This window comes from Acanthopagrus latus, chromosome 15 (assembly GCF_904848185.1).
Source record: "Acanthopagrus latus isolate v.2019 chromosome 15, fAcaLat1.1, whole genome shotgun sequence".
Taxonomy (NCBI): domain Eukaryota; kingdom Metazoa; phylum Chordata; class Actinopteri; order Spariformes; family Sparidae; genus Acanthopagrus; species Acanthopagrus latus.
In genome coordinates, this window is record NC_051053.1 from 19203604 (window position 1) to 19219143 (window position 15540).

The window sequence follows — 15540 nt, forward strand, 5'->3', positions numbered from 1 at the left end:
CAGAACGAGCAAACCAGAGCATACAGCAGCTGAGCAGTACTCTGGAGCAGCTGAGCCCTGATGGAGAGGAGGTGGAGGAGGTCAGAGGAAGTGATGGCAGCCTCCTCGCCGGCACGGCCGAAGAGGCTGCGTGGAGCCAAAAGACACAGAGCGAAGCAGGTGACTCAGTGATTAGTTGTGGGATGGCTGACAGTTCAGCACCTGGAGATTTACCTGCTCATAGTGTTGTTGACAGACAATGCACAAAGTTATAATAAAATGCTTCTTCTGTGTGTCTGCCTGCATGTCTTCTGGCGTTACAGTTAATCAGCTTAAGAGCCTTCTACAGAAACAATGCAAAGAAATCCCATCTGCTCTCTCTCCTTCAAAGAAATCTTCTCCATCCATGGTAGAGTATACAGCAGTCTGGCTAAAATTATTTAATTGTCTTTCATATTAGGATGCATTCTCCATAAAATGTCATCAGTCTTTGTGGCTTTTCCATGATATAAATATTTTGCTTGCTCATTTTTAATTGTCACTTCCTCTCTCTATAAGAGAGTACAGCAGGAGGGAAGGTCCAATTTGCCTGCTGTTCAGGATTTGGTCCCAATAATTCACAACCAGTCAGAATACATCCAGCACCTAGAAGCTGAGGTCAAATTCTGCAAGGTATGTGCTGAGTAAATTTTATTTTTTCCATATTATACTTTTGTCCTGATTTTGATTATTTTCTTTGTGTGTGTGATTTCAGGAAGAGCTGCAGGGGTTGAAACAGCGGATCAGAGTGGTGGTGGTGGAGAATGAAAAGTTGCAGTCGGACCTTAAATCCAAAGCTGCGGATGAATCTCTTAAAGAGTACACATTGCGAAACTCCTTGGTAAACTACAGATATATATTAGAAGTGTTAACGGTCCCCTTTGGACATGTGTCTCATATTCTGTCCTTGTGTGTTCTTCAGATGAATGAGAGTATGGCAGCCAACAGCCACATAGGCTCAGCCCACAGTGGGCTGCAGAAAGCAGAACAGACAACATGGAAAAATGAGATGGTAAGGATGATGTTTCTGTTCTGTTCTCCTCCTCCATCTTTAACCCACGTGGTTCTCAGCAGTCACAAAATGTCTGCAATATCAAGAATTTGTGTGCTGTGTATTCCAGACTGAGCTGATTTGCTGGACACGTCTAAAAATATTGAATAATTTAAAAGAAATTATATGGTATAAAAAAATATTTACAATTTGACCTATACATTCATGTGCATTTATCCCCCACTTTTCAGTGTAAAGCAACCATTAAATCAAAAAGTTATACATACGGAGCATGGTTATGGAAAATGGTGGGGTTAGGGTTAATCTCATCATATCCCATTCTATTTAATTCCGCCCACTGATTCAGTGACTGTTCTGAAAATGTTTATGTTCATCAGGAGCAATTGAAAGTGATCTACCAGGCCCAGATTGAAAGCTTTGAGGCTCAGGTCAACTCCCTCAGGTCAGTGTACAGAGCAGTACTCGTCTCTTTTCCTGTCCCTGTCTGTCTCTAGATAATTAACGTCTTACTTCCATCTTCAGGAAGGATCTGGCAGTCAGTCAGAAGGAGTGTGAGGAGGTGAAGGTTCTTCTAAGACACAAGGAGAAACAGGCTGCAGATGCATTGAGGGCTGGTGGAGCTCCCCGTGTGGCTGGATTGTGTCTGAAGTGTGCACAGCATGAGGCTGTATTGGCCGGGACTCACACAAATCTGCATGTCCAGGCTATTGACAGGCTCACAAAGTCAGTACTAACACGCAAACATAAACACATTTTGCTGGTCACTCACATTAATCTTAATTGACCTATGTTTGGTTGAGTTGTTTTCATTATGTGTCACTTAATGTTTTCTGGTTGCTTTTTATTTTATTGCTTAGCAAAAAAAGGAAACATTTTACACCAAGAAAAGGAGATACAGAAAAAACTGTGTAATTTTTATGCCGATCTTACCTTCTTCTGGTTCTTTTAGGGAGCGTGATGAATTGCTGGTGGCTCTTCGTGCCGCGCGGGTTAGTCAGCAGGAGGCACAACAACGGGAGTGGTCAGCCTGTCTCCAGGTCAAACAGGCTGTGGAGATGGCAGAAGAAGCAAACCTGTACAAAGCTAGGGTCAGATAAACATTCACACCTTTCCAACCTTTTAGGGCTCTAACTTTTTAATTTAGCGAAACATTCCTCCCATGTTGCAAAACTTGTATTGTATATCTGTTTGTATGCATTCAGGTGGAGGTACAATGTGAGCAATTGTCCAGGGAGCTAGCTCGACACAGGGAGCAGCTAGAACGAGAAGCACAGGCCTTAAAACAGAGACTGGCTGAGGCCAGAGAGGAGGGCAGGACTGAGGCCCGCAAACATAAAGAGGAGCTGGCACATACAGTAAATATTCACTTGTTGTGTGTATGGCGGACTTTTGTACCTGTGTTTCATTTCAGTCTGCAGTTTTGTTTGTTTTGCTATCCTTGAAAGCACATGCTAAAAATCACTCCTCATTTTTATTATGTTCAGCGACCACTAGACGAAAATACTAGTTGTTTTATTTGTTTGGCAAAAGTATGAAATTGATTTGCTGTTAACTGCAAACTACGAACAATAACATATTTAATAATTGTTGCACTTAGATATATATAGTATATAGTGGCTTATTTAAGCTCTGAAAGTTGATACAAAAATGAACTCCGACATTCTTATGTTTCAGGTGTCCATCCTTTCCCAGCAAGTTGCAGAATTGGAAGGGCAGCTAGACAGAGCTCACAGAGACAAGAGCTCACTGACCAATCAGCTGGAAGATTTTCTTCAAAAATTTACCAGCCAGGAACAAGACAATACCAAGGTACGCTGTGTGGATAGTGAAAGAAGACCTTTAAGTCAATATCAGGACTGCATAATATATCGTATCGACTTTTCAATTTGTGCATGCCCAGATTCCTGTTTCTTTTTTTTCTTTTCTTTTCTATTTTTAAATTATTACATGATAAATAACGCATTTTTCCAATATGATGCAACCCTAGTTAGCATGTACTGGATGCAATTATGGATCATCATAATTCAGGGAAAAAACTAAGTCTGTTTTAGCTTTAGGAGAATACGATGACAATACTGCAATGAATAATTGAAATGCCCTTGGCTCTAGCTTTGAAAGTAGGAGGTAAAGAACAACATGTTTTACACTCAGATGTTTTCTGTACTGTGAATTGCAAAGCTTTTGTAAATCCACTGGGTGGCAGCAAAGGTTTATCTATTTCAGTATTTAATTTTGGTTGTTGGAAGGATAAATTCAACATCAGTGCATAAGTAAGTTCAAGGTAAGTTAGATAACCGAGCCTTATGTGTAGAAGCTCAGTTCAGGTTTTAATCATGTTGCATCGTAAATCTATGAGCATATATGCATAAAAATGGTAGCAAAGAGCTGACAAAATTTCCCAGTAGGCTGCAAGGATTTGATTGATATACTCTGGTTGAAGCACAGCATGACAGCAAATATTCACTCTGAGTTCTGACTGTGCTATATAGAAGAAATTCAGTATCACCTTTTTTTCATCATTACAATCAAGTCTTTCTGATCTCTCATATTACTGTATTCTATAAGCAATTTTGAAATTGTGTAATTTTAAAAATGTTTATATTTCCACGAGGAAACTGTCCAATAGATCAGTGTTATACTGTGCTTAAAAGACTAGTGAGCTTTAGCATTTAAAACAGAGACTCATTTTATTGCGGGATCTGATGATATAAATGAAAGACCTATCAAGATAAAGACTGGATTAGATTGTATAAAGAAAGTCAAAAATTGGCAAGTGATGAAGAGACATGCAGGAAGTAATATTTGTTAATAAAAAGACTGGCTGTTCTTAATCTGTCTGTGTTGTCTCTAGGTGTGTGTTGATCTGCGATATCAGCTCAGCCAGGCCCAACTGAAGAGAGAGGAGGCAGAGAGAGAGCTCCGAGAGCTCAACACCAAGACCAGCAGACAGATGGAAAAGGCTGCACAGGTATATCTGCATTCAACACTGATCAATTTAGATTCATTAGGATAAGTAGATAACTTTAGTAGCTTTTATGTTAGCCAATGATCAGTTAGTTTAACTGATAATTTTGTCAGCAGGCATATGTTTTTTTGAGGAAGCTGTACTGAGGGATGAGTTGCAAAATCAATAACCCCTAAAATTTAAAACTCCCAAATCTTTCCAATCTTTCATCTGTTGAAGCATCAGTTATCCAGATTGTCGAGATTGAAATAATGGCCAACTTTACAGTGCAATAGAGAGAGAGGTCCTAGTCACAATTTTAATTGACACAGGGCATATAAATAAATCATCCTATAGAATATGCGAATCCCCCTGATATTTCAAAAATACTTGTTTTTACCATGTAAGATCAATCTGCTTTGATTTTTGGATGATCAAATAATTACCCCATCTCAACCTTAACATAAGGTTGTAATCATCCTTTAACATTTTGTTTATCTGAGGGCATAAGGTGGGTTGTTTTTGAAAGATTTCCTCACCTCCTTTTTCCTCTCTCCTTCCATCTCTGCGGGACAGGAAGTGGAAAGGCTGAGCTCAGAGCTGGTTGGCTGTCGGCAGCATCTGGAGGCGGTCCAAAAGGATGGGGGCCAATGGCAGGCCGAAGCCCTGAGCCTAGCAGAACAGCTGGCAAATGCCCAGCGCCAACTGCACCTCACCAGGTAGTACCTAATCCTATTATACATGCCACCACACTCACACACACACACAAACACAGCGCTCCCCTCTGCCCAGCTCCTGCCCAGCTCAGCCCAGTCCAGTCCAGTTCAGACCAGCACACCAACTGTACCGCACCAGGTAACAGCTAATCCTATTACACAAACCACACACACATAAACACACATGCGCGCCGCTGTGCCATGGTCCCGGTACCAACTGGACCTCACCAGGTCACCTCTAATCCTGTTAAGCATGCCACAACATAATGCAACACACACACATGCACATATACACACACTTGAAAACACACTGGCCACTCTGTGCCACCAGGCCAGTGCCCAGCCCAGCAACAGCTACAGCAGAGCCAAAATGGCGCCTGAGCCTTTCTTCTGTCCCTGGCGTGCACGCACGCATACCATACACACACACACACACACACACAGAAAAATGCGGCTGATGGTCACTGGACAGCCTGGCCTCAGTGCCACCTGCCAGTGCCCTGCACCCGTCCTCACGACAGGCGCTACCGGCTCCCCTCCCTTCTACCTCCTTCTTCCATCTTCTTTCCTTCTATCTATTTCTGCATCTTTGTATCCTGTCTTCTCTCTGGTTCCCCGTATCACTTCCTGTTATTCTTCAGTCCATTTACCCCCCATCATCCACACATCCATCTCTGCATCTTTTTCACCTGCACCTCTAGCTCGTAACTTTCCTTTAATACTGCCTGTTCCTTTTCCTTTTTCTCTCTTTCCCAATATTCTTTTTTTCTCCCCTGTTCTCCTGCATTCCTCCCTTCTCTTTTCCTTCCCTCCGTCCCTCCTGTCATCTGCTGGCTGCTTTTCCTTTCCACACCAGCCACAGCCAAGGCCATGCCAGCCCATGCCAGCCGCCCAGGGCACTCTCTCACCCCTGCTGCCCACAGCCGAGGTGTCTGAGATAGGCACAGATGTGGCGGTGGTGCCCTGTGGTGCTGGAGGCTGTGGGATGCAAGTTTGTGTGATCTATGTGTGTGTGTATGCATTTATGTTTATGTGTCTGTCAGATTGATGGTATGTGTGTTTGTGTGTGTGTTTGTGTTTACGGCAGCTTCTGGCTTGATTAAGTGTGTTTGTCTGTCAGCTAGCCAGCGCTAACACACTGGCTGCATGGCGACAGTCGTGTGTTTAAGGGATGAGGCAAGTACTTTGTGTGTATGTGTGTGTATTTTGCAGCCAGCTGTGGAGAATGACATGCATATTAATATGGCAACATGATGACTTTGACCTGTACTAGAGGAGCCACTGGACTAAACCATTTTACAGCCATGTGTGCGGGTGTATGTGCATGAGAGAGTTTATAGTTTTATCTATCCACAGATGCATACTAGATGTTTGACAGCTGTTGACTTGGCTGAGCATGTAGCCATTCAAATTCAATTTCGGCCATTAGCAGTGAAAGCCACTTCTGATACTGATTTAATGTGGATGTTTCTTTTCCTCCTGTAGTGTGTGAGGGGAATGTTCAAATTTGGTATCACGAAATTACGTTGAAGGTCACATTGAGAGGAACAGTTTTTAAAAACCAGTGTTGTCTTTGAGTAATTTACAAAAAATGCTCCAAATTTGTCTTTTCAATTCAGTCCCCAATTCTAAATCCCCACAGTAATTGATATAAAAGGGTGTTATTGAACTTAAATAGCATGCATAGTCTGTGTCTGTGTGTGAGATATTGTCACTGGATGTACAATCAAAAAATAGTCCGCAGGTCTACATTCTTATGAGAACTGATATTGCTCAAAGCCCGTGTTGTCAATTTTTGAATGTATTGCCAAATATCTGAAACTGTTTAATGTTGTAAAGAACATTTAGTATAAGTTCAGTACAGATGAACCAAAATGCTACTTACGTTATACTTATAATAACTTGAAGAACAAAACATCACAGATCAAATTCACAAGTACAGCACCAAGTGGACAAAAAACCCTGCAATTATCATGTTAAACAAACTGGTAAACTAAATGAATGGTACCTCTATGACATGTTGTAGTTATTATTGCAAAAATATCACAGTTTCAAAGTATGACTGTGTCATTGACAGGCTGAAATACAGCCAACCTTAATGTTAGACATTTCAACTGTGTCTTTCATTCTCTGACAAGTCAAAATGTCTGCTGTGAAAAGGGTTTAAAGAGTGAAAACTGGTTAAGCTGGTCAGGCGGCCAGTCTTACCGAGGGATATGCTCAAAAGGAACTAGATTGTGTGACCACTTTTAAGGGCAAATTGTAGCCATTGTAGAGATGCTATAATCATAAAAACTCAGGTTTGCTGGTGCATGTGTCCTGACAGACTTTCCACTTTGGCATTTCTAATTTTGTTAGAGATTGAAAGCCTGAGAGAAGAGCTTCACACACCTGCCCAGATGATGTGTGATGAAGGAGTATTTTGTGGTTTTGGTAAAATTCCCATTTAGATAAAAGGGATGGATGAAGGATTCACACGACCATTACTATGTGTCACCTTCGATATTATGCTCATTACATACTTCACTTAGCATTGTGAATACCAAATAAGGCACTCATGAGCAAAAGGTCTACCGAGGACACGTTGAGGATTTAGGTCTATCCCTTTATCATTCACAGATAATCTGTCCAGCTGGCTAGTTTCCCAAACTTGCTGTTTGGGAAACTGCCTAAAAAGTCTTTGCATCCATTGATGTAAAAGAGTTTTTAAAGATGGCGTTAAACGCTGTCTTTGAGGTACATGCACATCAAGGAGATCATTTAACAAAACAGGGAAATTTTAAATATCCGGAGCAGTGATGCATACATTGACAAACATCCACATGCCATGTAAACATTCACATGCACAGAGATTTGCTCACAGCCTGTGTCCGTCCTCAGGACATCACTACTTTTTTATTTTCCTCTTTTGTTTTTCCCTTTTTTCTACCCTTGTCATGTTTTCTATCACTTTTTTCTCATGCTGTTCCAGACCAAGCAAAAAGACCTCAAGCGATCGTCTCCCTCCCATCCCTTGCTCTACCTCTGTCTCTTTCTCTTTCTGTCGGTTTGTGGGCCTTCTGGGGTTATGCAGAACTACGTGTAGTTCATTCGTAGTCATGCCTCTGATTGCCCTCTCTTGTTGTTCACTACAGAGCCAGAGAGCATGAGTCTTTGTAGCTGCAGTGGGTTGGTTTGTGTAAACGTGTTTGTGTGTGTTGTTAGAGAGTAAGAGTGTGAGATTCACAGTGGCGAGGCTGGAAGGCATTTGTGTGACCAGCCTTGGAAGGCAGCTCTTTGATTCTCTCTATGCAACTTGCTCACCCCCGTCTTTCATTCTGTCCTCCTCTCGTGGCCCAAATGATCACAGCCCGCCTTCAAACAGGGGACATGAAGCACAGACAGCCTCTGTTTGATTTCTGATAGCCCTACCTTCCTTTTCTGATAAACACATACGTATGCACACACTCACACACCAGACACACACACACTTGTTTGTACAACTGCATGCCTGCAAATGTGCACACTGACACGCACATCAGTCGAATCCACATGCCTGTACACACAGACACAAACAGACACACTCACACACACAGATGCATGCACGCATCCGGGGGTCCCATGGCGGCTGGTGCGCTGCGCTGCGCTCCAGGATTGGATCATCAGCCAGCTGTGAGTTGGACAGCCCAGGATCTGTCCTAATCCCTGCCACTCTGTTCACATCGCCTCACATACACACACACACACACACTTCAGTCCCGGCCCCAGCCCAGCAGAGGGCTTTACCAAGTTTGTTTTGTTTGTTTGCTCCTGTCTTTCTCCACTTTCTTTCTGTTCTTCTTTCCTTGTCTCCATCCGGCCTCATCTCTCCCTGTGTTTTGATCACAGATCCCAAAGGCCGCAGTGAAAACTGCCCAGCATAACTTCTGTTTCAGCACATGCCAGATAGGCATGCATGAGTAGATATATGTGTTTGCATGCGTTAGAGTACCCATGGTTAGTTGAGACCTGTGTGCCTGCTTTGGGGTTTGGATGAGTGAATTGTCTGTGAGGCACCAAATCTACCACCGGTTTTGTTATCCCCATGAAATCAAGCATCCATGTTAATGAGGGCTCTTACTTGGAGCTGTAGATGGACTGGGAGCATAAAATACCTCGATGAATATGTTTAGTTGTTGTCACTTTTTTGTGGCTGTGTGTTCCTTGGCCAAAAACTGTCAGAACATTACAAGTCAAAGTTGAAGAGGGGAGTGGAGCTTGAAGCAAAAATCTTGTTTAATTTAATCAGGCGGCTGCTGAACAAACCGCACAAACAAAACTTGCAGTGAGGTTCAACTGGGTAACAGTGACGATCAACCTGCTGAAGGTCCCGTCAGCAAAGTTTTCAACTTCCAGATTTGGGGAAAAAATTTCCTCCATCTTCATAATCAGAAGTCCTTGGGTGCAGGTCTTAGAAGCAATCGAAAAAGTCACTAGTGGACTTGATGTAGCAAACAGCTAAAGAGGGCCTTTGGGGCTTGTTTAGCTCCAGGTACTGAAGCCTCTGTGGCCTCTGATGCTTCAAACCTTAAATGTGAGATGGCCGTGGTGTTTGACCTCCTGTTGGCCTGAAAGAGTGTTAACAGAGGCAAACTATTAGAGATAACTCAGAATAATGAGTCAGGGTCTTGGCTAGAGTGTTTTCACTAAGAAAGGGAGAACTGCTAATATTAACTGAGAAAAATTCTGAGGAAGAAAGATGTCTCAACTTCCCCAAATACAGATCCTCAAGGTAATTCCCAGGAGAGTTGAGACATTTAATCTAAACATGATCTCGATTTGCCCTGGTGTTTCCTCCCAGTTGGATTTGCTGCCTGCCCTCTTGATCATATGTTTGTACCACTTCAGCTGGCTTATTCCATTTCCAAGAAGTGGTGGCATCCAATCTGCAATTCAGACTTCTTCAGTGATCTGCACCAGAGTTGTCCCGGAGTCTGTGGACTCTTCCATCCCGTGTAGGTCCCTCCCGCTTTGAGGGAGTTGAGACGTCTGGGCTACCTTACTTGTCCCTCCACCACTGGACCAAATAAGTGGCAGTAGATGGAATATTTAAGCAAATGAATGAATATCTTAGATACTCTATCAGTGTATCAGAGCTGTTTAGATTATAGGAGTTTCAGGCTGATAAAATCCTGATCCACCCCTCCTGACAATCGTCAATGGTCAATGTGAGAGACATCCAACAGCAACTGATGTGGCTACGCTAATCATAAACATTCAAGACCCTGATGCTAACATTAGCTAGTAGCACGCTATTGTTGACAGGAGAATCTCACCTCCAGTTTCACTGTACATGTTGTAATATAATTTATGTTAACTATATGTGCCCAAACATTTTCTCAACTATACTTCTGTATTACATTCGTTTTCTACACTATAAAGCCTTAATACTGCACGTTACTGCATCATGTCAGTCTTGATTTTGTTTGATTTCGAATGTTTGCTTCCTCATGAGAGATCTTTGGTGCATTGCTACCTCTGACACAATAATCTTAATAGTGTCCTGTAGTGTGTGATGTGCCATTACTTTTGAAAACTTGTCATGTGTACGTGTTTGAGATTAACGAGAGGAACATCTGTGAAGCGTCTTCTTATGCGCGTAATGCAATCTTATTTCGAAATCAGTTAGGATTTTAAAACCCCTGTGGTTAAGCCGGCTTAAGTTGAAATTGGAATACTTTTGCTGGATCTTTACTCTGTTTGCTCTCACTGTTTTGTCATTTGTAGCACACCACTTCCCTGTTTGTTAAGAGAGAAGAGATGAGGAGTCAGATTGGCCACCAGTAAATTACAAGATGGTGCCACTTTGAGAAAATGTCATGAGATGAGGGATAATGTACATTTAAACAGAAAGGCAACACGGTAGCAAGAAGGGAGACAGATAATGTTCGTGTGTTTTAAGGCAAACACTCTCCTTTCTGTGACCCTGAAATCATAAGATGGATGCTGAGAGGCAGAGAGATAAAAAGCACCAGACCAACTGCTGTGAGTCTTATACACAAAGTTCCCCAAACTCTATTAAACATGTCACGCTGCTGCTCTCTCTCTCTGTACGTCTACCTAGTTCCCTCTCCCCTCAGTTGTAGATCGTGATAGCAAGGTCTGGAAAGGCGGTGAACGGAACTGTGTGTGTGTGTGCGAGGGCGGAGAAGTGTAAATGAGGAAGGTGAGGCAGCAGATGCCGCGTCCCGCCAGAGGCTCGCTTTGAGCAGGGAGTGAAATCTGGGCGCGACAAAACTGCTGCAAACCAACTCGGCGGGAGGCCCTTGTCCAATCACGGCCCGGAATAAAAGGGCCGGGGCGCCACGCGGGCTGCAGTCGCTCAGGAGAGGTGGGGGCCATAATGAACCTTCAAGCGCTGCCAGCGAGTGCACACACACTTGAGCACAGCATCTTTCTTTCTACCTGGCATTAACAGTGCCTAACCACTGTCACCACACACATGCACACACACAACCTCTACAGCAACTGTGTGTGTGGCTTTTTGTGTGTGCGCACAAACACAACACATGAAGTATGCTCGTCTCGTCATGTGTGTCGACCCGTCCGTGAGCGTGCAATTAGATGAGTGTGCGTGCGTGCCTTTGTGCGAATGTTAAGTGTTGATACCTTTGGGCTACACCTGTGTCTGTGAAGTTTGATGTGTGTGTCTCTGTGTGACAGCAGCGGGACAGTGCCAGGTATGGGGCTCGCTGTGTGTTTTTGTGTGTTTGCGTGTGTGTTTGTGTGTGCGTGTGCTTGTCTGGTCGGCAGCCATGTTGTTGGGTAGCAGATGGCACCATGGTTGGCAGGGGAGGGGCTGCTTAGCACAACTAATCAGACAGTTACGGATAGGGCAGCTGGGAGGGCCGTTGGCCAGCCGTGTGTGTGTGTGTGCGTGTGTATGTGTACCACAGAGTGCCATGATGTTGACAGTGGTGGGCCCGTTGGCCCGGTGACGAGACCTTGCCGCGTTCTTCTCTCCTCGCTGTCGGAGTGCCCTCTCTGCCATCCTGCCTTCTCACCTCTCTCTCTTGCACTCTCGCTGTCTCTCTCGCTCAATCTGTTGAGACCTACTTGGTCTTTTATCTTTCTTTCCGTTTCTTTGACTCTTTATCTGCTTTTGTCTTCCTCTCATACTGTCTCACTGTCTCACACTCTGCCGCATCTCTCTTTCCCCGGTCCTAATTGTGAGTTCATCTGTGTTAATTTAGTTGATGTGACAGTAATTAAAACAGAGTGTGTGTTTTTGTCAAGCTGGGTACTAATAAGTGGAAATGGAGGCTGTTTTCACACAGTTTACTTGAAGTCAGCACAAAACCTTTTAAAATGTGGCCTCTTAAGCAGCAACATTTCTTCTACCCTAACATAAATCATCTAATAATATGCCCTCTTGTACTTTTCTTGTTTCCACCCTTTTGCCTATAATTCTCATCTTCCACTACTGCTTTTGCCATAATTCAATGTGTATAGAGTACAGAAGATACACAAAACATAAGATATCTGAACACAAGGTCTAACTCTTAGCTCGTTGCTGTGACTTGCTGTATAGCTTCTCTAGTTAACCTTCAACATTGAGCATTGTGTTAAGCCTGCAGCGAAAGTCTGTTTAACACAGTGGTTGGGCATGCAGTGATTAAATTACCTGCCCACCACCCCCCACAGTCATTTTCCTTTTTTTACGCAATGCTTCACTGGACGACGGATGTTACCATTACAAACTCTGCATCTCCAGCAGCAGCGACTGCAGCACAGGGTAGAAGGAGTCACATTCCCCTGATATGACACGACAGTAGTAAGGACAGTTGACCGAGAAGTTAATGGCCGAGGATTAGTTTTCAAAGTCAAAAGTAAAACCACTTGTTTAGCAATATTTTGGATGTTAACCCAATGAGTCTCCTGTAGCTGTTTCTTGTAAAAAAAATAAATAAAATAAAATAAAAAATTGCCTGTTGTACAGGTAACAGTGATTCTGTTAATGGGAAAATCAATGTAGCAACCCTACATTGTATGCAGCAACAGCACTTCTTACCAAGTGGTCCATGATCACTGAAAAAAGACCGCAATTAACTATATTCTTGTTTTACTTATTTCAGTTCAGAGACAAGTCAGGGTTATGAAAACTCTGAATGTTGTTCGTTTTTTTTCCCCTGCAGAGACAATAGAGGGCACTAAAACACTACAGCCGCAGTTGTACCTAAACGCATATAATCAATGTAATTTTAGAGAATTAGACAATTACACTTAATACATGAATAAACCATTTAAATTGAATTAAAGTTATCTCAGTTGACTGTCGCCTAGTCTGAACACAGACCTTCCTCCCAGCCCACTTGGTCTACAGTGTAGGCTGGTTCACAGAGGCAGAGGCTGTTGCTCCTCCTCTATTTTTGAGAGGCAAGAGGGATGAAATAGTAACTGATTTAAATAAAAGATTTATCAAAACTCAGTATCATTTATTAAATACTTTTTCTAGCTACTTATATGAAATAACTTGATATGGTGGATTTGGTTTTCCTTCTGTCCTCCCCAATTTTTTTGAGTCACCAGGCACTGCTGAATCAAACACATCAAGGGAGATTAATTTGGAGGCGATTTCCATTACCATTGCCTCTGACAGACAACTTCTCATGGCGGTTTTAATTTTGTCCTGGACTCTGCTGCCACACCGGCCGGAGTTGTTTAACCCAACCCCTGTTTCAGTCTTAGTGCCTGGATTACATGTGGACTAACAAGATTTTTAAATCAGTTAGGGTATAGTTAGGGTGTTTAAGTACATTTTGGAACAAGTAGAAGGATGAAGGGTTCTGCAACGCTTGTACAAATCAGGCAGTAAAAGTTGCTGGGAGACAGTCTCTTCATCCATCCGTCCATCCATCCATCCATCCATCCATCCATTCATCCATCCATCCATCCATCCAATCCTCACAAACTGTAATTTCATCATCTTATTTGCACTTGGATCACCATAAAGGTTATAATGTTGATGCTGTAAATTCAGCAGCGGAAAATCACACACATTAGCACCATGATTATGAGGCAGAGCTGTAAGCTGTCCATCCTGCGGGGCTGGGAATGGATAGAATAGACAGATCGCTGACTGGGAGACCTCAGGCAAGATGGAGGCAAATCTGTCGGCTACAACTGTTGTCACCCCAGCCAAGTGTGCCCTGGGACACTGGCCTACATACACACACACTACTGCTGGAGGACAGAGAAGGAAAGGAGAGAGCACCAGCCCCTCTGTCATCCATCCACTCCTCACCTCATTTTAGCCTAATCTTCTCTTGCCTCATGCATTAAGCCAGCACTTCAAATCATGTTTACGTCTGATGGCTTTTGGAATATCTTGAAATACACTGGACGGTATTCAAGTGTACCTGGGTGTTTGCTAAAAGGGTTTAACGAGCATCAGTTTTAGAGGAGTGCTCTGCATGTGTGTGTGGCTCCCGTGCATCCAGAATGAACTGCGAATCTGTGTGTGTGTGTCTGTGTGTGTGTGTGTGTGTGTGTGTGTGTGTCAGTCAGTCAGTCAGTCATCTGGTCAACTTTGTGCCTTCACACCCCCCTGCAGTGAGGGTGGCACCATCAGTGACTCTACACTGTGCCCACTGCCCAGTAGGCACAGCTTTCATCCAACATGACAGAACCTCCCTCTGCTCTTCCTTTCCCCTCATTTTCCTCTTTTACCTTTGTCACTCTCTTTTTACCTGATTGATCCATCCTTTTATCTTTTTCATCCTCTTCATTTTTTATCCTTCGTATAGCTGCTCTTTGTTCTCTTTTTTTTTCTCTTGCCTTCAATCCGTCCCTCTTCTCTCTGTTGCCCTTTGTGGGTACAGCAGTGCCAAGCATTGCCTCCCAGGTAGTAGGGCACTGCCACCATCAGCACATTATATCGGGACCAAGAGATAGCAGGGAGGAGGATAAGATAGGTTCAAGGTAGCAACATTTATTTATTTATTTATTTGTTTCACCTTTATTTAACCGGTAAGTCCCATTTAGATCAAGATCCTTTTTTAGAAGGGAGAACTAGCCAAGGTAGCAGGAGAACAGACATGCCACAACAACATGCCTCCTTTACCACATTCCTACAAATGAGCCCAATTTCAGATGTCTTTGCGAGTTAGCATGAAAATGCAGTATACCTAAATCTGTCAAGACACAAGGTTTATTAGACAGCAACCACTTGGAGGAGCGTGGCTGGTAACTTGGACAAAGAAGGGTACAGAGGAAACTTGGAATTTTACCTAGTAACGCTTTATAGATAAAAATATACCCATGCTGTTGTCTGCGAGTAGTCAATGATCCAACCCACCATTCCTCATATTCTGAAGATAGATATTGAAGGAGAAGTGCTGGAAAGGCAGAGCACGAGTTGAGGAGGGAGTTGTGTAATGTGAGAAGATGAGGAGGGTGCTTCTGCAAACTCCTCCACAAACACTGGATGTGAGACATCGGCATCAGTTATTATATTAGTGCTTCATCAGGGATTCAGACCGCAACCAATTAGTCACATTATGCGACCATTTTAGGAGACGGTACGACTAAATTTTATAACTGATATCACCTGCCCCCTCTGATTTTTTTTTTTTTTAAATAGTGTCTCATATCATAATGATGGCCTAATGGATATGATGATACAGGAACAAGAAACAGTTCTTCTTAGCCTTTATCCCAGTAAGAGAAGGCAAACAATTATAGTTTTACTACACTATTTAAACACAGTTTAAATTATTTTATATCAATAAAAGTATTTTATAATATTTAATTTTAGATGGTGCTGCAGTTTTGGTTGAATGTCATTGAAAATGACTTTCTCTTAAAGCATCAGTGCACACAACAGAACAGAA

At 42.9% G+C, this 15540-nt stretch overlaps 1 protein-coding gene across 5 annotated transcripts in view; it reads left to right on the forward strand.

Annotated features, from left to right (window-relative positions):
* The window catches only part of sdccag8 (SHH signaling and ciliogenesis regulator sdccag8), a 50153-nt gene that overhangs the window by 1834 nt on the left and 32779 nt on the right, over positions 1-15540 (forward strand). For all 5 annotated transcript variants that reach the window (XR_005079184.1, XR_005079185.1, XM_037122829.1 and 2 more), the window contains exons 2-13: positions 4-159; positions 303-388; positions 538-651; positions 734-859; positions 941-1030; positions 1408-1472; positions 1553-1753; positions 1980-2118; positions 2233-2385; positions 2705-2839; positions 3882-3998; positions 4551-4693. Coding sequence is in view for 3 of the 5 variants with exons in the window: in XM_037122829.1 (XP_036978724.1) it covers positions 4-159; positions 303-388; positions 538-651; positions 734-859; positions 941-1030; positions 1408-1472; positions 1553-1753; positions 1980-2118; positions 2233-2385; positions 2705-2839; positions 3882-3998; positions 4551-4693 (1525 nt within the window). In the remaining 2 variants the exon portion in view is untranslated. The remainder of the gene's footprint in view (positions 1-3; positions 160-302; positions 389-537; positions 652-733; positions 860-940; positions 1031-1407; positions 1473-1552; positions 1754-1979; positions 2119-2232; positions 2386-2704; positions 2840-3881; positions 3999-4550; positions 4694-15540) is intronic.